This window comes from Aulonocara sp. 'chitande type north' Nkhata Bay, linkage group LG23 (genome assembly GCF_057382095.1).
Source record: "Aulonocara sp. 'chitande type north' Nkhata Bay isolate Kocher_YH1m ecotype deep benthic linkage group LG23, A_spYH_male_GT1.1, whole genome shotgun sequence".
NCBI lineage: Eukaryota > Metazoa > Chordata > Actinopteri > Cichliformes > Cichlidae > Aulonocara > Aulonocara sp. 'chitande type north' Nkhata Bay.
In genome coordinates, this window is record NC_141365.1 from 6,632,900 (window position 1) to 6,657,525 (window position 24,626).

The window sequence follows — 24,626 nt, forward strand, 5'->3', positions numbered from 1 at the left end:
AAACTAAACTAAAAAATGTGGTTAATCACAGTTAATTTATTTTTAACAAAAGGGGCATTTTCATTTTCACACAGGACCAGGTAGATTTGGATAACAATTCTTCTTTATTTAATAAAATAATCATTTACAAAGAGCATTTTATGTTTACTCTGGTTATTCATTCATTCATTCATTTATCTTCTTCCGCTTATCTGGGGCCGGGTTGCGGGGGCAGCGGCCTTAGCAGAGAAGCCCACCTCCTCCAGCTTGTCCAGGGGAACACCAAGGCCTTCCCAGATGTTCTAAGGCCAGCCGAGAGATATAATCTCTGGTCCTGGGTGTCCTGGGTCTGCCCTGGGGCTTACTATCATTGTATATAAATTCACAGAACTGCATTCGGAGTCGGCGTTTGAGTCCTGCCTGCTCTCGGAGTATGACAACCACCCAGTGATCCAAAACTGGACCATCCATATCTATAAACATTCTAAAAGCATGTGGATGTACAAATTACCACAGTACAAAATTAGATTACAACAATGCTCTATACATTCTTTTAATCAACTTGGTGATGTACAGTTAGAGCACTGTTGTGAACAAATTTTAAAAAACACATTACTCCTTCAGCAAAATTACATCCTTAAGATGCAGTCGGTACTTTTTCTGAACTATTTTAGTGATATGCATAAGAGATTAAATGACTGCCAGATTTGATTACTATGTGAGCCGTGATGCATTTATTTCTCATATCACCATGACAAGCAGAAATAGTAGTTCCTACCAATCATTTAGACAATCTCAATAATATAGCTAATTTCCACTGTTTACCTGTCAATCATAAACTTCTAATTTACCACAAATTATTTTAATATCAATATTTTAATATGAGAATTGATTCTAGAACGTATTTTATATAGGAAAAATTGGTATCAATCTGTACACCACTAGATGGCATCAATACTAATAACATTTTGACCTTATCTACCCATCACTAGCATTGCAGATTACAGTTTGTTTACATGAGTGTCTCTTTTACGGTTATTGCTGTTGCTCACTCAGCAGTCATGTACACATTGAATATTCGTTAGTATTTAGTTTGTTTCTCATTAGCTGCCAAATATATTGCAAAAATAATGCTTTCACTATTGATTATTTGACATCTCACTCTCACTCTGTGAAATAGTTCCAGTCAGTGTAGCAGTGTAGATGTACTTTCACTACTGTGGTGACACATACTGGTCTCTAAAAGATGTCACTTTAATCTTATGGAAAAACAGCAACATCTTGAAATGGTAATGGTGATAACCTTAATACTACTATATGTTGCTTATTCTTCATGTGACACCAAATTATTTTCTGGACTCCCTTGTTATTGTTTTAATGAAATATTTCCCTTCTGATATTGTTACTAATAAAACCATGGTTTTATTAGTAACAATATCAGTCACGGTCTGCAGACCGTGGACTAGCAGATACAATTTTTATTTCTGTTTTTGGTCACACAAAGAAAATGACAGCAAAATGAAGCAATACAGCAGAAAAACAATTGTAGTTTTACAAATAACTATTTGGGTTTTTAAGAATTGCATTGATCCACAGGAGGTATTTTGAGATGTCTGTATAAACATTGGGTGCTTTAGGGTAGTTACACTTGCCTTTGTTAAAAGAAACAATACCAACAGCTAATCCTGCGCACACCAGAGGACCACCTGAATCACCCTGTGAAAAGAAAGAATTTTAAGGTGTTTATACATTTGACAACGAGAGACCAGTTATTAATTTCAGTGAAAGGAAGAAGAAGAAAACATACCTGGCAGAATCCCTTGTGTGTGGGGTAGCCACCTGCACAGATAACGTTGGCGGGAAGACGTATATTTATGACAGAATATTGCTTCTTACAGACTTTCTTGTTAATGACAGGCACATCCACCACCCTCAGTATATTGGTTAGAGTACCATTTTCCGTTATTCCCCATCCAGCCACTTTGCACACTTCATTTTCTTTTAGGTTTATTTTAGCAGTTGGAAGTCGAATTATTTTTACTATGTCGCTTAGCTGAGCTTTTCTAGAAAGCTGAAGAGATACAAAATCAAATCACAAAGTTAACATTCAAAATTCTTATGCTGTAATGTAACGTAGATAATTAGATCACTCAACTATGTCACTTCAAACTGTTGTACTTACTTTAAGCAGCATGATGTCGTCACCCAGTAAAACATTTAGATAGAATCTAGGCTTGAATTTTTTATTGATACTTATTTTTTGGCCTTTGTTGAGATTGTGGTTACCGAGAACAACGTGCGTGGGGTATCTGAAGCAAAGATTATTGAGAGGCACTCAATACATTTCCTAAACCTGTTAAATGACACGAAGACTGATACTTACTCATTATCACAGTGTGCAGCAGTGACAACAAAGTCTTCGGTGATCAGAAATCCTCCACATATATGACCACTTTTGTTTTGCACTGAGACCATATACAACATTGACTTCCTTGGGACTTTCTCCCCACCAATGATGTCACTTCCACGTGCTTCAAAGAAAAAAAAAAACATGCTAATGCCCATATGAAATGTTTGGAGAATAATGACTAAAAACTGCAATTCTTACCAGCTTGTTTGAGACATGTCAAAACATTGAGTAGCAGAATTATTTGCAGACCGTGCATGATGCCAGGAAAACGGTTCACTTCATTGTAGGCGTGTCAAGCTGACACATTTATAGTGCTTCTAACCACATCCTTTATTCAAGATAATTCTGAAAAGTTTGTTAATGCAAAGATAACTGATTTGCTATGTGAAACACATCGATTATGCTATGTGTATAAATTTATTTAAGTATGTTATACAAATTAATTAATTCATTTTTATCATTCCTAAATGTAAATTGTTGTGTTGTGTTTTAAATTGAATGGGTAATTGGGTGAAAGAATTTAATTAATATGCCAGGATCATGGCAGGGCTGAAGCCACAAAATAAACTAACAAACATATGAAATAAACATAAAAACTGCAAACAAAGACCCCAACCGACCAGGAAGTTTGAACCCAGAACCTGGTTTCAGTAAGGAAACAGCTCTCATTGTGGAGCAAACACTGATAACTAAAGACATATGCATTATATTTAACTTTATTTTAAATTGGGTTTTGGATGTTATAAATAATCAAATGAATTTACATTGTAAACTGAAAAGAAAAACAATACAGTTTTGATGTAAGAGATGTAAGATGAGTAATTAGATACAGAAAAAGAGTAACAACTAATCAAACACTTTGTGCATCACCTTGCTGTCTGTGGTTTCATCAACGCTTTTATCTGTTTCTCCTCTGAAAGTTTTCTTTCAGAGAATATCAAAGCACTTTTTTGTGGGTGTTGTTGTTTGCTTCTAGGGGTGTGAAAACTCACAACTTGGATTGACAGCCAAACGTGAAACAATGAAACCAGTTTCCAGTTTCACAGATGTTAAACAGTTTTCAAATGTAACTCAATATTTAAGTGTTTCTTACTTGACCCGCTTAGTCGATTAAAAAGTTAATTGCCACGAACACCCCTAATGTTATATAACAGACCACAGAAAAGAGACAGGTTTTTTTCTACGTGACAGAGCTATAATAAATGTTTTGTTTTTTTTAATTATCCTACTTTTTCTAAAAGGGAACATTATTTAAAGAATATGTATTTAATTAAAAACTCTGTATTCATCTAAAGGGTATAACAAGAAGGGTGAGCTTCCTGCTCGAAAAGGAAATGACCAAAATAAATGTATTTCTCTGCAATTACAAACTCTGTGTAAACAGTCTTGGTGTCAAAATAAAGCTAACACTGGTGAGATGTCATCAGAGCTTTAAATATTACTGCAGATGTTACTATGTCAAAGTTACTGTGACTCAAACATAGAAAACATGATTTTTTTATTTCCCTCACCTAATTTTTAAAAGTATTTTATAGCATATAACACGTTTGAAAATATGTTTCGGTTCACATTTAACTCCAGAAAATCATAAATCAAAATATGGATATTAGCTGTCCACAGATTCATGGTGACGTAACTGCTCTTTTAACTGTCTGGTGTCTTTGCTTTGTTTGGTGTTTGTAGACATGGTTTACATGAGCTTTTAGCTGAGATTCAGAGGTTTCTGTGGACACTACTCATGTCAGCACTTATATTTCTGACCTCGTGTTATAATCGATTAAACGTGGTCTCCTCCCTTTTGCCCCCATTTTTGATGTTGTGGGTGCAAATGATCAGGCATGACATTCTCATAATAAATCAGATAAAATACTGCAAAGAATTAATCCTGCGTTTGTGTGATTGAAATGTGTGTGCAGTGACACTGTTTTAAAGATTTGGCCTAAATAATTCTGGAGTGAATGAGCCTAAACATGATGACCGGACTAGTGACACCATATCACCTGTGACACTCACACACACACACACACACACACACGTATGACTTTGCCAGTTTCAGCTGAAACAATTTCAGTGTTTCAAACCATGTTCCAGAGTTTTTAGTTCACCGTTCATGAGGTTTCAAGAAGAAAATGAAAGACAGATCTGAATGTTTGAAAGTGTTTTGGAAAAACTCTGTAAAGATTAGATGAACAATACTCAAAGGATAAATTCAACTGTTTTATTTTGTTAGATAAGTTGAAAAAAAGTTAAACAAGCAAGTAAATAAAGAAACAAGGTAAAACGAAGTAAGAGCAAAAAGTTAACAAGTAAATAACGAAACAAGGTTAAATGAGGTAAGTTCAAAAAGTTAACAAGTAAATAACGAAGCAAGGTTAAATGAGGTAAGAGCAAAAAGTTAACAAGTAAATAACGAAACAAGGTTAAATGAGGTAAGTTCAAAAAGTTAACAAGTAAATAACGAAACAAGGTTAAATGAGGTAAGAGCAAAAAGTTAACAAGTAAATAACGAAACAAGGTTAAATGAGGTAAGTTCAAAAAGTTAACAAGTAAATAACGAAACAAGGTTAAATGAGGTAAGTTCAAAAAGTTAACAAGTAAATAACGAAACAAGGTTAAATGAGGTAAGAGCAAAAAGTTAACAAGTAAATAACGAAACAAGGTTAAATGAGGTAAGAGCAAAAAGTTAACAAGTAAATAAAGAAAGAAGGTAGAGGAGAGAAAACCCCAACAATCCCCTCTGAGCAAGCACTAGGCGACAGTGGGGAGGAAAAACTGCCTTAAAACGGGCAGAAACCTCCGGCAGAACCAGGCTCAGGAGGGGGCAGTCAACTGCCGGGACTGGTTGGGGGGTGAACAGAGGTGGAGCAAGACGAGGCTACATCAGTTGAAGAAGCAGTATTGTCCCTCTACCGGAAAAAGCTGAAGAATCTTTTCTTCTTTTTCATGGACTTTTCCACGAGCGCCTTTTTGTCCAGGATGAGGGTTCTCAACTCATCGATGGTTTCTGTGTTTTGCCTCTCAAGTTTCTTGCATGTTTGTTCCACCTGTTCTAATGTTGCTTGTGTTTCTTCAAGCTTTTCTTTGAGGTCTTTGGATGTTGCCTCCTGTGTCAGCTTTGCCTTCTGCAGGTCTGCATTTCTCACTTGATCTTCTTTGTGCAGGCCTTCTAGCTGCTCATTTCTTTTCTGGATGTCGCGGAGCGTACACTGCAGGTCTTCATGCGTTTTGTCTTGTTTTTGCTTTTGGGCCTGCATTTCTGTGTTTTCCCGCTTCAAGTTGTTGAATTCCAACAATATCCCCTTAATGAGCTCCGAGTTGTTTTTCGCCATGTGATCAATCTTTTTCTGCATGTGTGAGCATCGTTTTGCCAGTGTTTCCTTTTCTCCCTCCAGCTCACTTGTTTTGACCTTCAGTTCATTACAGACTTCTTGCATTTTTTGATTTTTACTCTCAAAGTCCTTGATAATGCACTTTTCTTCTGTCAGTCTTTCTTGCTTTTGCTCTTTCTCTTGAAGGAGGTCTTTATTTTGGACCAGTGTTTGATCCAACTTTGCCTTCACCATTCTGTACTTTTCCTGCATGCCTTGGAGTTCGCGCTGCAGGTCTTTTTGCTTTGTGTCCTGTTGTTCCTTCTGTTGGAGGACTTCTTTATTTTTTTCTTCAGCTTCATCAAGCTTTCTTTGGAGCAGGTGATTGATTTGGTCCATGTATTGCAGATCCCACTCTATTTTATCAATCGTCGCTTTCCTGCCTTGAAGCTGCTCGGACATTTCTTTAACTTCAGCGCTCTTTTTCTTGTTTTCTTTGATGAGGAATACAATCTGCTCTCTGGCTTGAGCAAACTTGATCCCCCAGCCCTCATTAATAATGTTGATGTCGGGCTGGCGCTGTAGTGTTTCTTCCAGGTGTTTGTTTTGTGCTTCCATTTGTAAGCACTTCTTCTCCAGGTGACGTTTTTCTTCTTCAATTTGTCGAATTTTGTTCTGGAGATGGTTGTTTTCATTCCTACTCTCCTGTAATGCCCTTTGGATGGATAAGAGGCCATTTGGAGAAATTGGCCGGCCACGCGTGGAAGGAGAGGCGGCGAAATCTTTTTGTCTTGGTTGCCGTAATCTTGGATACATGTTGGCGTTTGTATCCGATGACTCTGAGAGGTTTCCAAATTTTTCTGTAGTGAACGTTTGAAGGCTGCAAACACAAAGGCTGCGACGAAACGAACTGAAAATTGCTGTTTCTCACCCCTATTTATAGAAAAACTTCAAAGGATCCTTGTGACATCCTTGTGACATCATCACTCCTAAGCCAATCAGATTGTCACATGACATTTTGGAATGTGGAATGGGGATATGTTTTTTTTAAAGCAGCATATATCACTGTTTAGATTGTTAACATGTGTGTAACATTAAGTACAAAAAAGTCCATAAAGGCATAATAAACAGCGACCACATAAAAAGACAAAACAAAACAATAATTACAAGACTGAGCATCCCATAAAATGAGCAGGGCCTAATGACAGGCCCTGTACTAGGAGCCTAGTTCAACTTTTACTTTCTGTTTTCAGGATTCATTTACCCTATAGGGTAAACCATACCCTAGAATGTGATCGCTGATGTTATAACATCAGCGATCACATTCTAGGGTATGGTTGCAGCCAGTGTTGGAGTCATTACGTTACTTAATTACTCACTTTGTCAGTAAATAAATATTCTACACATCTACAGCGAGCCATGCGTCTGAGTCCACTTCCCTTCACCTGACATGGTCTTCATCAGGGGTTGAGGAACCAGGACACACTGATGAAAAGTCAGCTATTAGAACAAGAAGGCATAAGTAGACAAGGGATGACAATAAGGAACTTTTGGAATACCACTATGCATGTAAGTTTTATGCATTCATCAGAAATGACCGTAGACATTACTGGATTACTCACAAATCATTAAACATTATGTGTTATGTCATTAAACTGTCCACCAGTGAACACGAGTATGGAATCATATGGCTTTTTCAATAGTTTCACCAGTTATGACTTGTGTGACGCTGGGACAGCCACGTATTTCAAAATGTGTTACACACAGATAAACACAAACTCCACCTAACTCATGTTAGGGCAAATATTAGTGTTTAGTTGTTAGTAATAACAGAATCTTAATATTACTTATAAGGCACTCCCAGAAAATGGCATGTTATTTGATCTTGCATGATGAATTTACTGTTGTTGTCACAGTGTGCAGAAACAGATTGGGTGGAGTGGACAATAAAGGACCCAAATGCAGCAAAGCAAAACGTGGAAACAAAATTAATATTAACTGAAAACGAGCCATTGATTAATGGCTGGTTTTGTACATACAAAACAAGGGGCAACGGGAAAATTAAACACTAACCTAAACTGGGTAAACTAAGGTTAAACATAGAAAACCCTGAAACCTGAAGACTTGGAAACATGAAAAGAAACCACAGACAACCTGATAAGGAATGAATGAAAACATGCAGACACACAGGAGGTGATCAGGTCAAGTGTAAACACATGGGGAAACAGCTGATTAAAATGAATATAATGATGCCACACTGGAAGTAAAACTAAACACAATGAACATAGGACACCAGACCTCTTCAAAATAAAACAGGAAACATAATGAGATGCAGACAAAACACAAGAGTGACAACATAGGACACGCAGACATGAAGCATGCGAAGAGCGAGGGAGACTGAAACATATGGGTGCAGACACAAGGGGAAGCTAATAAACAATGAACTATAACAGGGAAACATAGACAAAATACAAATGAACTTAGATAACGTAATGAACTTCAACATAAACCATAAACATCAAAATATATTAAAACTCAAAACGCTGGGTCAAATGACCCAGGATCGTAACAGTTGTATGTTTCTGTTCATGAGTTTGTTTGTCATTCATATAGAATGAAACAAGTGAAATAAAAAATACTGATGGCTGCTCAGTTTCCTAATAGATGCATCTATGTATAAATTTGAAAATCTTTGGTCACCTACTTGAGTTATCGCATTCCCGAGATTTTTGGAAAACCTGACCTCTGACCTCAGCCTTGACACCATTATTAAGATTTGAACTCATGTGGGATTTGTCCCAGATGAGCCAATGGCAGGGGTAGACAACTCCAGGCCTTGAGTGCCGGTGTCCTGCAGGTTTTAGATATCACCCTGGGTCAAAATACCTGAATCAAATGATTAGTTCATTACCAGAACTTCAAGACATGTTGAGGAGATAATTTAGCCATTTGAATCAGCTGTGTTGGATCAAGGACCCATGTAAAACCTGCAGGACACTGTCCCTAGAGGCCTGGAGTTGCCTACCCCTGGCCTATGGTATCAATTTGAATACCAAGGTGATATGTTTCTCGAGTTATCATGTTCACAAGATTTTTTAGAAAATTTGACTTCTGACCACAATGCCAAAGAACCAATATTTGTTCATTTGTTTTCTACCTTCTCTTTCTGTCTGTTGTACATTATTATAAAAAGGTTTCCTGCAAAAGTCAAGTACAGTAATCTCAACACAGAAATCAACAAACAAAGAATAATGGGATCTTAGGAAGAGTGCAAAAAAGTGACAAACATTTTTTCTTAAGTGATGCTGTTCCTTCATCCCTGTTAGCTGATAACAGCCGAATTAACCTCTTGGTGACATTAAATTTAAATTACTTTAGGTCTCATGTTACATTTCAATGTAAAACAGGGACACTTTTATGACCCTCGCAGTTTTCATACTAAACCACAAGGTGGCGTTCTCTACTATATTTTGTTGGCACTTGTGTCTTCATCGCAGTTCACTGTAATCCAGGTAAAACTATAAAACCAAGCATCAATATTAAAAAGCACATTAACATGTAAACATGTAAACAAATTCACAAAGACATACTAGTGCACATTTATAGCACTTTTGGCAAATATGACACATATAATATCTAGCATGTAACTTAATAACAAATGACAAAAAGTGTTAAACATTGTCTGCGCGATTACTTTTCATTCCTCTGGTGAAACTACTGCATCTACAACTATTCTCAGTAAATATTGCGTCTTTGTTATCATTTACCTCTGCACATACGGTTTCCTTTATTTTTTTCTGAAGTACACAGCAGCTTTCAGAAACCCTTAAAAGTATAGCTGAAAGTTTAAGTGACCGGACTGCTGCTCATGACAATGTGAGTTGCACTAACCCTCCCCTATATAGCAAAAGGGTGTGTGTGTGTGTGTGTGTGTGTATGTGCGTCGATTGGGTGTAACTGTAGTGATGGTGGGGGGGTTGGGGGGTGGAGAAGGAATAATTTACACCAACAGTTTTTAGGATTTGATTGGCTGTGTCCATTTTGTTGACTCATTAATTACTGTGTCCAGACCACATCCTTTCAGCTCAAAATATTAAGCTGTGCATCCCAGTAGATTTGAAAACTGTGAACATTAAAGACAGATAACAAGAAATGTTGCGCCTCATCGTTTTCATCTCATGTGGCATTCTCTTCCTCGTCCAGTCAGGTGAGTAATGTTTTATATTTTACTTTCATTTACTTACTGATAATTGTCTCCTTCATGTAAATAAACAGAATACAAAGTTCCATTACTGATATCTTTTTAGTCTTAGAAAGCCATTAATGCCGGGTGTTTGTTTCTCTCACTTGTTCTTGACTTAATGTGCTGATTTTGTTATGCGACTGGATATTTTCTTTTTGTTTTAGGTCATGGTTCTGAGATTATTGGAGGAAGAGAAGTCAGGCCACACTCACTCCCTTTTATGACTTATTTGCTAAGTAAAAACAGTTTCTGTGGCGGGACATTAATCCATCCACAATGGGTCCTGACGGCCGCACACTGCACCAAGTATGAACCCGAGTTACTTTTCTTGAAATTTCAAATCAAAATATTGCAGTATTTTTTTTTTTTGAAACAGTGAGTGCATTATAATGATATTGGTTAAAAAACAGATTATGTCTGTAAACACTGATCACTGATATGGTCTGTGTAAACCTTTTTGCAGCTTTACAAGTCTATTATTTTAAAGACCTCATAGTAGTATTACTATGAAAACTTACCAATACAAAACTTCTTTTTCAGACTGCTGACTTACGCGTGGTTCCTAAGGGTCTTAAGAAAAGAACAGGAGAAAGAGCCTTTAACTTTTGGGCCTTTTCAGGATTCATGAGAAAGACACCGCTCTACTTTTAAGAATAGGCTTTTTTGAAAAAACATATACTGCAATAGGCCTAGGCTGCTGGGGGGCATCCCATGATGCACTGTGTTTATGTATTTATACACCAATCTGCATTTATTTGTTATTATTCATTTCTGACTCTCTCCTCCCGCTTTGAGTAGATTTGACTGTTTGGTACATTACTGAAAAAAAAGTTGATCACACTCCTTCCAGGCTTCAGCCACAAACATGCAAAGAATAATGCCTTTTAAAAAGTAAATATCAAAATTATTTCGTGTTACACCTGCTCTAGAACTGGAACAAGAAAGTAGGTAATAAAATGTGGCAGTGATTGTAATGGACATTTGCTTTTAGTCTATATATTTATTTGAGCTATCCTACTAATTCCTGTAATATTTAGTCCTAAGTCCTAAATAGAGGACATCCAGGGCTCTCTATTGATATCTCGTGTGTTTGAATGGCCTTTTTTAGCCCCGAAGAGGAAGGAAATCTTAAAAAAAGTTCAATGTGAACTGTCATCACTAAAGTTTTGTTTTTTTTATTTGTCAGAATGAGGTGGGTTATCCTAGGTGCACACTCCATAAACGAAGAGGAAAAAGGTTCCAAGCAGGTCCGAGAGGTTGAGGAACTCTTCCCTCATCCTGACTATTACCACTATCTCCAGGGCAACGACCTCATGCTGATTAAGGTAAGGTGATAATTGAGTGTCTCATAGCAATAGGTGGTTCATGACTTTTGAACAATGCTGCAAACAGACTTACTTTAAGACAAACTCTGTGAAGGTAATGTATAGACAGCCATTATCGATATGTAATATTTCTTTTTATTTCTCTTTTTTTAGCTTAAGAAACCAGCAGAGATAACCAAAACCGTGAAATACTTACAGTTGGGGAAAATAGTCAAAAGGCCTGCAGATGGGAGAAGGTGTCTGGTGGCTGGATGGGGACAAACTGAAAACAATGAAACATCAGATGTCCTCAAGGGTGGCCATGTAGCTGTGATCAGCAGACAGAAGTGCAACTCTTGCGATTATTACAACCACAACCCTTCTATCACCAGGGACATGATTTGCGCTGGTACATTTGGCAAAAGAAACGATTCTAGCTGTTATGTAAGTATGACAGATGCATGTTCTTTTTATTTTTTTGTTCATATATTTAATCATATATTTGATCTTGCTGATGTAGGGGGATTCAGGAGGACCACTGCTGTGCTACGGAATGTTGGTTGGAGTCACTTCTTTTGGATCTCATGGGTGCATGACAAAACCTGCGGTCTACTCGTTTCTCTCAAAGAAACAACTAAAGTGGATCAAAAAAACAATGAAGTCATCTGAAACCAAAAATCAGTGAAATCGAGCCGTACCAGCTAAGCGAGACGGGCATATTTGATGCTTTTTAAATCTGGCAGCTGCTGTCACTGTTAACCACTTACTTGAACATTATCCATTTTATTTCATTCTTCCTCTTCTTTATGATATTTTAGTTTTTACAGACTGTCCACATGATAGCCGCCCATAGTTAGTCTGTTAGGTAAATTTGGCACAAACATGAACTTTTTCCAAATATCATATAACTCAAAGTACCTCCAAATGTGAATGCTCTTGTTTGTTGCAGACAGCTACAATGCAAACAGGAAAAGGATCTTTTTAATGTATACAAAAAATAAATAGATAAATGAAAGTGAAAAAACAAAGCGAGATTAGCCAAAGAGACTCACCATGGCATGTATTGCAAACTTAAGCTGAAAATAAATAAATCTGTAAGCAGACGTTTTGACAAAAATGACAAAAAAAATTTTTTGAGTATGCTTTAATGTTTATTTCATTTCTCATTTTAAGTATTTTGCTTGAAAAGGCCAAAAACAACAATATTTTGTAATTAACTTTCTAGCTTTTCTACTTTCTAATAAAGCTTGTGGCATGACAAAAACAACAACACATCTGTCATTTTCGTGTTCTTTTCTTTTCTTCTTTTTAGTGCATTTCCTTAATTGTGTCATCACCTTACAGTAATTCCTAAGTCTCCTAAGTCATCTTTGTAAAATTTATGTTTCAGTCTTTCAGTCCTTTAGTGTTCAAGTTAAAGGCATTTTATTCCTAATATTATTTATTGTAATTTCTGTAAACAAGCTACCAGATGGCAAAAAGTAATTATTCTTGAATCTTATCAAGATGTTTTCCTGAAGTACGATTAAAAAAAATTCTGATATTCATCATCGTTCGGAGATTATTGGAGGGAAAAGAAAAATATTGCCTTATTTATTTTTAACAGACTATGCAAAAGATAAGACGTTGTGATTGTTTTAAAATTGAATTGTAACAATTTCACAGATACAAGCAGGTTAAAGAATTTTGTAGCCTTACATGTCTGTACTTTAACTGTACATTAACTATTGCCATTTTCTTATTATATAGAATAGAAAGCATGGTGAAATTGACATCCCTTTGAAATCATATGAAAACTCTGATGAAAGACATTTGTAGGTTTGAACATTGCATATTACTAAAACAAAGAGAGCTGGAAAATATTTCATGAAAAGTAGCATTGATATTATTCAGAAAGTAAAAGAAAATGAATCGATTCTGTGTTAATGTTTTAATTAAAAAGTCTTTCAGGCTGCCTGGCAATCTGATAACGTTGATAAAACTAGAGGATTAAAACTGCTACGTGTATTTAAAAGAAACTTTTTGTAGTATTTACTTACCAAATGTGTCTTCCTCTTGGTTTTACAAAATAAAACCAGATGACTGCTTGTAGATAAATAGCTGGCTCAACTTGAATGCGTTTGTTCATTCATTGTATACTCTAGGATTCCAAGAGTACCATATAAGTTGTAACGAGTTGGGCCATTAAAGTTAAATAGTAGACTCAGTTTGAATTTATGTCTTAATACGTTATCTATCTTCAAAGATCTTTAGGACCATTACATGTTATATCAACTAATTCAGTTACAGAAAGATGCACTACTTAAAACAATTAGTAGATTAACAGCAAATATCATCCGGTTCCATAAAGGTAAAAACAGCATCATAAATGAAATATATTTAGACAGCAATTTGTTTGAACTAGTATTTAATTTATTATTAGAGTCAACTGCTGTGAAGTGAAAAGCTATTTTCACTCAATAAATCTTATTTCTTTATTATTTACTGCCAACCGAATGAGAAAAACACAATTTTTATCCAGTAAACACTTGGTGTCATATCAGACACTTCTCACTTATTTTCAGCTCATAACTAGTAATCCAGTTGGTAATTAAATTTTGCAGGTTTACACTATTCTGCATAGATAACACTTTATTGGACACTTAAATAAGCAATGTACAAACCCCAGTGAATTTTAAAAGCTGTTTAGCTCTCACTCTTATTTTTTTCAGGTGTTTACTCCAGGCTTGTTGTAATAAACGAACCCACACGCATTTTGTGAGAATATCTTACTTGCAATAACAGATTTAGATTCATTTAGTGAGCTAAAGTTCAAGAAGGCTGATGTAAAACCATGATACTTTGCTTTGGAAACTTTTGACAACTTTTGCATAATCTTCAGCAGCAAACTAGATGAACCACAAAAACCACAAACCAGATAAGATTTGAACTTCAATGTGCTTTCCCAAACTCACAGTTATGACATTTTGGCTGTATTTAGTAGAAAACTGATAAATGTTAATAAAGTTGGCTACACTGAGTCTGACCTTAACTTCTCTAAGATATTGAATAACACTGTGACAGCATTAAGAGTCAGTAGAAGCAGAGGCTTTATCTTTATTGGGTTAGGGGATATAATTACTATTTTTGTTTGTTTAGTTTTGTTTGTTTTTTTAATCAGAGTTTCTAAGCCTTTATTATTTGTCAGGTTAAACACTGGAAGGAAAAAGACAAAAGAGAAAAAAAAAGAAAAAAGAAAAAAAAAAGAAAATGATAAATGTAATTTTGTAAGTTTCCCAGACATGAAGACGTTAGAAGGACTTTTGTAACTCGGTATACTGCATAAGGGTGGATACCATTTGCAATTTTTCAGATTGACCTCTTCCATCATAAATTTGGTCTTTAATTGTAGGTAAGTGTGAATAAAATGCAATTAAAATTTCAAAAATAGTAAATATTATTGACTTGAAAACCAAAGCTAGCATACAGGCTTTAATTCTAGCATGTCTTTATGCGTTATTTTATGAAGCAGCTAAATTCAGTGAATGCTTGCAGACCACTGACAGAATGTAAAATAACAACGTCACTTCTTTTCACTACATCCTAGATTTGTCATCATTTGCTTGCATGTCTAGAACACTGTCACCTTTATTCTTATCTTGACCTTTATGACCACATCCTTTTTATAGTGTGAATATGCAGCTTGTGATATCTTGGTCAATCATGCTATCTTTTGTGGTTCCAGATCTTTTGCAGTGCCTGCATTGCAACACAGTTTGTCACATTAATCTGTATTTCTTCCATACTTCTGTTTATTGCAAGTGAATAGTGTTTTACATTAACTTAATAAATTTATATTTTTATTTACTAATTAATTAGTTAATTGTTTATTTGTTGTCTACATGATGTAGACCAATTTCACTGGTTAAAAAAAAAAAACCCATCAGTACTGTTTGTTTCTTTTTAAACTGAAGTGAATTCAATTTAGTGTCTACTGTACCATACCACAGACTGCTGAACTAAGGCACTGATAAACACACGGTCACTTTTCAGTTGTCAGGTACTGGACTGGTCACTGTGTCCATCTCGCCCACCGTCTTCTTTATTAGCACCAAATATGATGTTAATATTTTGATCAACACCAACAACAACAGCAATGGCGATGACGACAATAATGATGATGATGTTGAAGTATTTCACTGTAGCTGTTTTTGTTTAAGTGTACTTTGCTTTTTAAATGAATTTGTTGATTCACAAGAATTCACAAGAAATAAATTAAGAGACGATCAAAGCTTTGGAAAGAAGAAACTTTGCAGAGCATGTGCTACTCCCAGTAGTCAGTAAAGATGTGGTTGCTTAGATTTTTTTGTTTTGTAAAATACTACATTATGTTTTCTCTTGCCATATCAATATACCATCAAATGCAATTTTCTGTATTTGTACAGCTCAACTGTTGCCTTTGTCTAATTCTTCATTATAGCCAGCAGAGGGCAGCAGACATTCTTATACGTCATCATCTTGGCTGGGTGGTTACCTTTAACCTGGCCACAATCTTCATCCTCAGCTCGGTATATTCATCTGTCATTGCATGTGCCAAGTTCATCTGGTTCATTTCCTCTACTCTCTTCTACTAGGGTTGGCTCATTATTTCAGTATTGCTCAATATTGTTCCTATTGTGCTGTGACCCAGGGGTAGGCAAGCACACAGCAGGTATCTCCTATTAATGTTAATGCACTGAGCTACTACTGGTGGTGTTTCTTGGTCAATGTGTTGGCTTTTTCCTCAACCATAGTTCCCAGATGCATTGCATATAACTCCTTTTACCAGGTTGGTTGGCACAGTAACACTGAATTAATTCAACATTATCAGCCTTTTTCCAGTACCCCAGTTCTCGTCAGTATATCCTCAAAACTTGACTCGAACAGTCCTAATACCAGCAATGTCTGAGCTGGCTTGACTTACATGCCCCCCACACCCTGTTGGATAATAATTTACACAATGTTTAATATTTACTTTATCTTGTCAGTTTGATATATGACAGGCTCATTGCACCTTCTTGTGTAATTCTGTTCTTGTTGGTGGATTATTTTGGAGGTTTATACCTTTATAAATACATATAATCTCTAATTTTGTGTGTTTATTTAAATTTAGATTTTATACAAAAAGAAAAAAACAACCAAAAAAAGTGATGAATGACCTGAGATTTTTTGCTGATTTTTTTTTACTCTTGATACAGCCTAATGACACTATCTCCGAGCTCTACAGCCAACTAGATTAACCACAGAAATAACATTTTCCCAGATTAAGATTTACTGTAATTAGACAACAAACATATATCCATCTTCATGATAAAACGAAATTAAATCTCCTTTCCTTTCAAAGGTTTTACATATCAGAACAAAATAGTAAAAAAAAAAGATCTGGTCTAAAAATAAACACATTAAGGCTTCACTCTCCTTTCATTTCACACAGCACTTTACTAAAGCTCCTTGCCAGTCAATTATATATATATATATATATATATATATATATATATATATATATATATATCATATATTATGTATGCATCCAGTCTTTACATTACTGCCACTGTGGCCGCAATCAGGTATTGTTGCTGAAAGCTGCACTTCCTTCAATCAACACATGATGCGATGTCATGACCGCGTAGACATAAGTGACGCTTCAAGCACAAATGCATGGGTCAGTCTCACAGTGTCTGGGTGTGTCTGTCTCCTTTTAACAATGACTGGAGCTGGACAAGCTGAGAGTCCAGCAGTTTTTTTTTTGCTTTTTCTGGTGATTTGTGCATGCGAATTGTGGCTAAACCGCTGGTGTTTGTAAGCTGAATGGAGAGCAGCTCACAAGCCAAAGTACCGTTGGTCTGCTCTCACCGCTCTGAGATCAGTTAGGATCTATGGAAACACAGCTAGCATTAGCATGTCCTGGCCTGTTGGGTGCCCTGGGCAACCGCCCATGTCGCCCATATCAAAAACCGCTCAGAGCAATTACATTTTCTTGTTAAACCCAGGGTTACAGAGCTCAAGCCTATCCTAGCCGTCATAGGGTGCGCACCAGGGTGCACTCTTAAAACTACCCAGCCAACCTTGAAACCTGATCTCATCTCATCTAATAACTGCATCATGCTGAGCGAAGACTGCATTTTTTTGTTTCTGACTCCAGGGGAACCTTTTTACTGTCCCCTAAATCATTTACCGGTGATTTATTGCGTTAAAATGAGCTAAATGACATCACAATAATATTGTCACTACAGCAACTTTGCTACAATTACATGTCTGCTGAGAAATATTTGAAACATTTATTTATTCTGCATCTACATAAAACACAAAGCGATTTAAACGCACAACTACAATAACAGTGTGTCAAAGCAAAGATTTATGTAAGACTTAACAATGCTTTTTCTTGAGAATCTCGTTGATCCAGTCAAGGTGTTTTGCGATATCCACATAAACATTGGGTGCATCCGGGTAGTCACATCTGCCCCATTTGTTGAAAGAAACAACTCCAACAGCTGTACCATTACAGATCAGAGGGCCACCAGAATCACCCTTTGAGGGTTATTCAAGAGAAAACATTTTTTATACACTGTTTCAAGTACACGAGTTAGCAGTTAATCTTAAAAATCAAACAAATAAAAAAAACAACATACCTGACAGAACCCTTTGTTTGTGCCATAACCACCAGCACAAATAAGACCATCCGGAAGACCCGGCCAGTTCTCCCTACAGACCTCTGGGCTGATAACAGACACATCCACTACTCTCAACTGGTGAACTAATGGACCGCCAGTTTTTGTCAAACCCCACCCAGCCACAAGGCATCTTTCATTTTCCTTTAGCTTTATTTCAGAAGAGGGAAGTTTAATAATTTGGATGCTTTTGCTTGGTTGGACTTCACTAGAAAGCTGGGAACAGATTAAGAGATTGTATATGCAAATGTTCTAGAGATCACAAATATGTCTTCTGTATATTAAGTGAAAAAAAAAATCGACTTACTTTGAGTAGCATGATGTCATTCCCATTTCCAACACCTATATAATATGGGTGTATGCATTTCATGATTACATCTTTCACGGTGTCAGCAGGCTTGCTGAGATCGTGGGTGCCAAGAACTATTCTCCTTGGATTCCTAAATAAGTTGCAAGTCAGAGATAATCAGTAGGCTTTCTAAACGGTAATGGTTATCTGTGTTTGTGTGCGTGTGTGTATAATTTTAAGGGAGAAATTGTGACATACATTGTGCAGCAGGTGAAAAGTGTTGCATATTAATATTAATAGGAACTTCTGAAATGATTTCTTATCACATGACCCACAAATTACCTGCAGGATTGATTACTTACCCTTCATCACAGTGTGCAGCAGTGACCACAAAGTCCTCACTTACAAGAAAACCTCCACAACTGTGGTCATAGTTGTTCTGCACCGAGGCCATATACAACAGTGAGTTCTCGGGAGCTTTTTCCCCATTTATAATTTCACTTCCAAGTGCTAAAGACATCAGAAGATAATCAAAATGAGTTAAAAGTGTCAATATTCAGCTTGCAGATGGCTAAAAGTATTTGTATAGTGTGGCTTACCATTTTGTCCAAGGCACGTCAAAACATGAATTAGCATAAATTGGTGCAAAGCATACATCTTGGCAGAAAGATATTCGTTCTGTCACTATGGAACTGTGTAGCAAACCCTTTTATGTGGTTTGCACTGACTGATCCCTATCCATTTTATCGCAGCTGCAGTGACTTCCTTTGGTAAATGTGGTAACTTTCCAAAACAAACACTTCCAGTTATCAGCACTGTTCAAAACTAGTTATTAAATGTATACCTCTTTCTCAGTAAAGGTCCTTCAGCATGACACTTTTTGGTAACACACACATAATGACTCTTAAGCATTAGTAAGGTATCAGTAAGTACTTAATACTGGTGGTGGTCAGAGGGCCCGGTGGCGCCAGTGTCCGGCAGCCTCGCCTCTGTCAGTGCGCCCCAGGGTGGCTGTGGCTACAATGTAGCTTGCCATCACCAGTGTGTGAATGTAATGTGAAGCGCTTTGGGGTCCTTAGGGGCTGAGTAAAGCGCTATACAAATGCAGGCCATTTTAATTCATTATTTATAAAGCATTAGTATGCATGTGAAGGTTCTCAGTCATCCAGGTCATCGTATGCAGTTTTTTAGTATGCAGTTTATGAGAACAGATAAGTAATATGTTCATTGCATCACAAACAGTAATCGGAGACAGTTACTAGTTGTTAAGTATTTTGTGACCTCATCTAAAGTGAGGACTATTTTTGCCTTATAAAGCATTTATAAAAGTAAATGAAAGTACCTCAAGAGTTGAACAAGTCTCAGCTATCTTCACAACAGAAAAGTGATACAGACAAAGCACAAAGAGATACACAACATACAAATGTATTGCTAGATGCAAACATAGCACACCTGAGATTTGAAGAACAAATGTAGCTAGGCCCACAGTCGAAGTTTGAAAAAAGGGGCTTACGAGAGAAAGATACATGAAGTCGTTAGAGCTATAGGGTACTTTAACATAATTATACTAAGGCTTCTTCGTTTAAAATAAAATATGGCTAAGGTCATCAAAAAACACATACCAAAAACATGCTGTATTTAAGCTTATAAACCAAACGAAATATTTATATCTGTGTTGGAGTCAAATGGTTAAATGTTGCCATTATTGTACTTAAATTTGTAAGTCTTGGTTCAAACTGTATGATCCAAGACATTCCTTTTTTTCTGTCCCCCTCCCCAGCCTGTTGAATGGAGGGGGAGGCTGTAGTGTTTATTATAGAGACACATCCTATGTGAGGGCTCTGTTTTCTTGTTTAGTAAGCTTCCTGCCCTTTTGACCCTTTTGGTGAGCAGGAGGTCACACACACACACACACACACACACACACACACACACACACACACACACACACACACACACACACACACACACACACACACACACACACACCTAGTGCCTTGTCTTTTATAACCATAGGGGGGTTTTACAGTGGGTGTTTGTGTAAACTGTGTGTCACAGAAATAAAAGGCTGCAGGAGAGATGGTTCTTCAAAGTGGTCTAACACCGAGGGCAGAAGGGCTGCTCTGAGATCCTTCCCTTGCTAGCATGTGAAAAACTGGTTGAGCTGTTTGTCTTGCTTTGTTAACGGGAATACGTTTCTGAACTGGGGCCTGTGAAAGCGCAGACCCAACCATCTGTATTTGTAAATTACATACTAAGGAGTAGTAATGCTTTAAATAATGATAAATTAAGCACTTAGTAATACTTTACTAATGCAGAATTGTGTGTCAAAAGTGTTGCCACTTTTGTGTCTCCTACTGCATTACTGAATAAAGCTTACAGTTAGGGCTGGATCAGGTGATCTTGAACCATACTTCAGTTATGCTAATAGTCTAAGTCATCTAATGCACTGAATATTTTTTTTCCGCTCACCTCTTAACATTCTCAGTGTGATTACACACTATCTGTTATATGACGCTCTTCTCTTTCTCCCCACCCCCAACAAGGCAGACTTCATTAGACTAGTTCTGTTGAACTTTTCTTCCTCTTAAAAGGGAGTTTTTCTTTCGCACTGTCTGCAAGCGCTTGCTCATAAGGGTACATCTGATAGTTGAGGTTTTCTTTCTATTATTATATGGTCTTTCCCTACAATACAAAGCGCAACTGTTTGCAGCAACTGTTTTTGTGAGGTGGTGCTATATAAACAAAACTGAATTAAACAGAACAAGTGTGATAAGCCAGGCAGGTGAGATTTTTTACTTAGTTTGAATCCACAGGCTGAGGCTTTTCTGTATAAAGTTAGTGTATAAAGTTTGCATGTTCTCCCCTATACACAGGTTCTCTCCTGTTACCCCCCACAGTCTAGACGCATGCTTGTTAGGTTACTTGGCAATTCTCAATTGGCCATACGTCTGACTTTGTGAATGCATGGCTGTCTGTGGTAGCCATGTGACAAACTTGTGACTTGTCTTTCACCAGTAGGTGGCAGTATTTTACAAGATAGTGTTAGCATATTTGCGCTTGTAATCAAAAAAAGTATTTGCCAGATTTAGCCAAATAAAAAAAGTCCCTTGTAAAACTGAGCCAAAGACAGAGTCAAAGTGAAAGAAAATTTGTGAACTGAATTAAATTTGTGGACCCCAAACTGCAGCAAGTCCTCTGAGGCAAAGTCAAGCCTGTGGGTGATAAAATAGGTGGGTTAAACTTTTCTTCAATCAAATAATTAGGGTAGAAGACCTATCCAACACTGCTTTGTTAAGTGTTGGACTAGTCACTCTTCCATCTTTTGTTTCTTACATCTTTCTCATTAGATCCAAATTTGTCATTTTTAACCAAATTTTGTTAAAGTTTACATAAATATCTTAAAAACTATGATAATTGTATTAACGATTAATCATGGCAGTCAAAACACGTAGCTCACGTAGCTTTTGTTTGCCCCTGTGTGCATCAGCGAGTATCAGTACAGGAGAAAAAAAAATGTTTGAAGTAAGCTTTCTCAGAGTATTCAGTTAGCATTTTGTATTTTTTTAGATCTCAAAGAAGATATAAAAAAGACGTTAGTTGGACTTCATCTGAGACAAAAATGACCTCTACAGTATTCTTGTTTCTTATTGTTTTGTAAACTAAGACTATTACAAAAGGAAATTAGACAGAAAATTTGGGATAGATTTTTATTGATATTTTGTCACACTGGTAATGACAGACAGCCATTATATTTTTATTCATTTATCTTTTGCTTCTACAGTAGCAACACAAAAACACATTTTTAGGAAGATGTTGCAGTTAGCAGAATCCAATTGATCCACTTAAGGTGTTTGGAGATGTCTGTGTAGATATTGGGTACATCTGGATAAGCACAGTTGTAATTTTTGTTGAAAGAAGCAAGACCAACAACTAACCCGTTGCACACCAGAGGACCACCAGAATCACCCTGTCAGGAAGAAATAGGGAAAATATCCATTTCATATTTAATTTAGGTTGTTTGGGTAATTGTCAACAAGAAACAAGCATACACATTCAATGAAAGAACAGAAGCCATACCTGACAGAATCCTTTGTCTGTGCCGTATCCACCTGCACAGATAACACTGGCAGAAAGACCGGGCCATTGTTCCCTACATACATATTGGTTGATGACGGACACGCTCACCACTCTCAGGTCATCAATATTTTCACCCCCAGTTCTATTTCTTCCCCAACCAGCCACCTGGCACACTTGATCTGCTTTTACGTTCATTTCAGCACACGGAAGTTGAATTATTTGTACTTTGCATCCGAGCCGAGCTTTCCTAGACAGCTGGAGAAACACATTAGAAAGAAAAAAATCCCAAATTCTTAATTCCATAACATATTAGCAGTGTTATTAGAATTGAAATCATTAAATCAACAATTATGGCATTTGAAAGTGTTGATTGTATGAATACATACTTACTTTAAGGAGCATGATGTCATTACCCCACCAAATGTTAGAGTAAGAGGGGGGCTTAAATTTTTTTTCAATATTTATTTGATAACCCTTCTTGATATTGTGGCTGCCAAGGACAACATGTGTGGGGTTTCTGAAGGAAGACAATCATTAAGAGCCATCAATTAAATTGATGTAGTTACACGAGTCAAAGAGGTCATCACGAGAAGACTGATTACTTACTCAACGTCACAGTGTGCAGCAGTTACCACAAAGTCTTCAGTGACAAGAAAACCTCCACATATATGGCCATCAATGTTCTGCACTGAGACCACATACTGCATTGAGTTCTCTGGGGCCTTTTTCCCATTTATGATGTCACTACCATGTACTACAACAAAAAAAAAAAACGTCAAAATTAGACTGATGCTCCATTAAATGATCACTGAAAAACAACCAAGGATTGTGATTCTTACCAATTTGTCCGAGACATCTCAGAACATAGATGAGCAGAATGTTTTGCAGACCTTGCATCATGGCAGTTAATTTGTAATTGTAGGTGTGTCAAGATGACCCTTTTATACGGCTAGTTTCCACTGTTGGCATGTATCAGCACAATCTTTTGTGTTTTGACTTCTAACCACATCCTTTGCTCAAGTAAGCGTGCAAGTTCTGCATTTGTATTATCCTTGCATGATCTAGTTCGTCCTAATTACTTTACCTCAGCAGTCTGAAACAGATTGTATTATGAGTGTTATGAGAAGGTTTATTATTCTGACATTATTTATTCTTTATTTTCTTACTTATGACACCGTTTTGCATTCACTTTTAGTATGAGTTTGGGATTTGACACTTGATTTGGTGCTTTCAGTATTATTATACGGACCTTCTGCTCTTCTGTAGATACAAATCAAATAGCTTTTGTTCTATGCAAGGACATTTTTTTCCCCCATGCTTTTCGTGCTTTCTATCTAACATTCACTCACGAGTGGCTGTATCAAGTTAGTATCTTGCCCAGGATATTTGGTAAGTAGACTGGATCATACAGGGGTTGAACCACTAACCTTCCAATTAGCAGGTGACCTGCTCTACCTAGTGAGCCACAGCCACCCCACAGTCTGTTAGCCTTGTGTTGTAAGATGCGACTAATTGCTTGTAATTAACACTTAACTTGTAATGTTGACATTATTTGGATAATGTCAATATAATAAATAGACCAAGTAATTAATAAGCTACTGCTGTAGCAAATATCTATTTCTATTTTAGACAGAAGCAACATTATTACCAGATCAGTATCAGTATTTCTTTTATAGTTATGGCTGTAGCTCACTGACCTATCATGTCCATATTCTGTATTTGTTAGATTTAAGGCCTGGTTTGTAAACACAGTTTGTATCATTTGGCTTCTGGCTTAATTCCAGTAATACTTGACAGTTAGGACTCAATTATTCCCATATTCCTCAAGGACTGTCAGGTCCAATTCACCTTAGAGTTGAATACTAATGTAATTGGTTAACTGAATTCAGAAATAGTTATATTTATTTGTTTTTAATTTCAGTTTATTTGGACTATAATGTCTCAGATTTTTATGAAAATGGTTCACACACATTGCGAGAGTTGTAGTTTATTTAATCTAACAAGTAAAGAAGGCAGATGCAAGGCTTCTTTGCCGTAGGAACACTTGACACAGTGATATTTTGCATCAAACTATGAACTGCAAGAACCGGAGATAAGATTATAATTTAAACTGTGCCTATAGTCATGATTATGGAACTGTTGCAAAAGTTAGTAGAAGAACATGTGCATACACAAATATTGACACGTTCTCATGAAAAAAGGATTCGTTCTATTTTTGCCAGAATATTGCAGTATGCTGCCGCCAATACTGGTGTAGAGTGGGGTCATCTTAGCGACACATTAAAATTTGACTTAGGTCCCCCAAGGTCTTCAAGGCCAAATTAATG

At 36.6% G+C, this 24,626-nt stretch overlaps 5 protein-coding genes across 5 annotated transcripts; 1 reads left to right on the forward strand and 4 right to left on the reverse strand.

Moving 5' to 3' along the window:
• Window positions 1–161: 161 nt before the first annotated feature.
• Window positions 162–2,645, reverse strand: LOC147301056 (mast cell protease 2-like). Its single transcript, XM_086282487.1, has 5 exons — window positions 2,569–2,645; window positions 2,363–2,533; window positions 2,162–2,288; window positions 1,787–2,050; window positions 162–1,695 (listed from the first exon to the last, which is right to left on the reverse strand). The coding sequence occupies exons 1-5, from the start codon at window positions 2,643–2,645 to the stop codon at window positions 1,531–1,533; spliced, it is 804 nt and encodes a 267-aa protein (XP_086138613.1). The 3' UTR covers window positions 162–1,530.
• A 2,279-nt stretch (window positions 2,646–4,924) lies between these two features.
• LOC147301057 (uncharacterized) lies at window positions 4,925–6,639 on the reverse strand. Its single transcript, XM_086283329.1, has one exon. It carries the CDS (start codon window positions 6,511–6,513, stop codon window positions 5,296–5,298), a length of 1,218 nt encoding a protein of 405 aa, XP_086139455.1. The 5' UTR covers window positions 6,514–6,639; the 3' UTR covers window positions 4,925–5,295.
• Window positions 6,640–9,770: 3,131 nt separating this feature from the next.
• On the forward strand, window positions 9,771–12,503 carry LOC147301058 (granzyme K-like). Its single transcript, XM_086283330.1, has 5 exons — window positions 9,771–9,904; window positions 10,105–10,246; window positions 11,127–11,265; window positions 11,419–11,688; window positions 11,765–12,503. The coding sequence occupies exons 1-5, from the start codon at window positions 9,850–9,852 to the stop codon at window positions 11,927–11,929; spliced, it is 771 nt and encodes a 256-aa protein (XP_086139456.1). The 5' UTR covers window positions 9,771–9,849; the 3' UTR covers window positions 11,930–12,503.
• A 5,039-nt stretch (window positions 12,504–17,542) lies between these two features.
• On the reverse strand, window positions 17,543–18,889 carry LOC147301059 (mast cell protease 2-like). The gene is made up of 5 exons (XM_086282488.1): window positions 18,819–18,889; window positions 18,582–18,729; window positions 18,238–18,370; window positions 17,892–18,146; window positions 17,543–17,790 (listed from the first exon to the last, which is right to left on the reverse strand). The coding sequence occupies exons 1-5, from the start codon at window positions 18,874–18,876 to the stop codon at window positions 17,629–17,631; spliced, it is 756 nt and encodes a 251-aa protein (XP_086138614.1). The 5' UTR covers window positions 18,877–18,889; the 3' UTR covers window positions 17,543–17,628.
• A 3,066-nt stretch (window positions 18,890–21,955) lies between these two features.
• Window positions 21,956–23,070, reverse strand: LOC147301060 (duodenase-1-like). The gene is made up of 4 exons (XM_086282502.1): window positions 22,906–23,070; window positions 22,690–22,816; window positions 22,300–22,554; window positions 21,956–22,189 (listed from the first exon to the last, which is right to left on the reverse strand). Exons 1-4 carry the CDS (start codon window positions 23,004–23,006, stop codon window positions 22,025–22,027), a joined length of 648 nt encoding a protein of 215 aa, XP_086138628.1. The 5' UTR covers window positions 23,007–23,070; the 3' UTR covers window positions 21,956–22,024.
• Window positions 23,071–24,626: the final 1,556 nt, after the last annotated feature.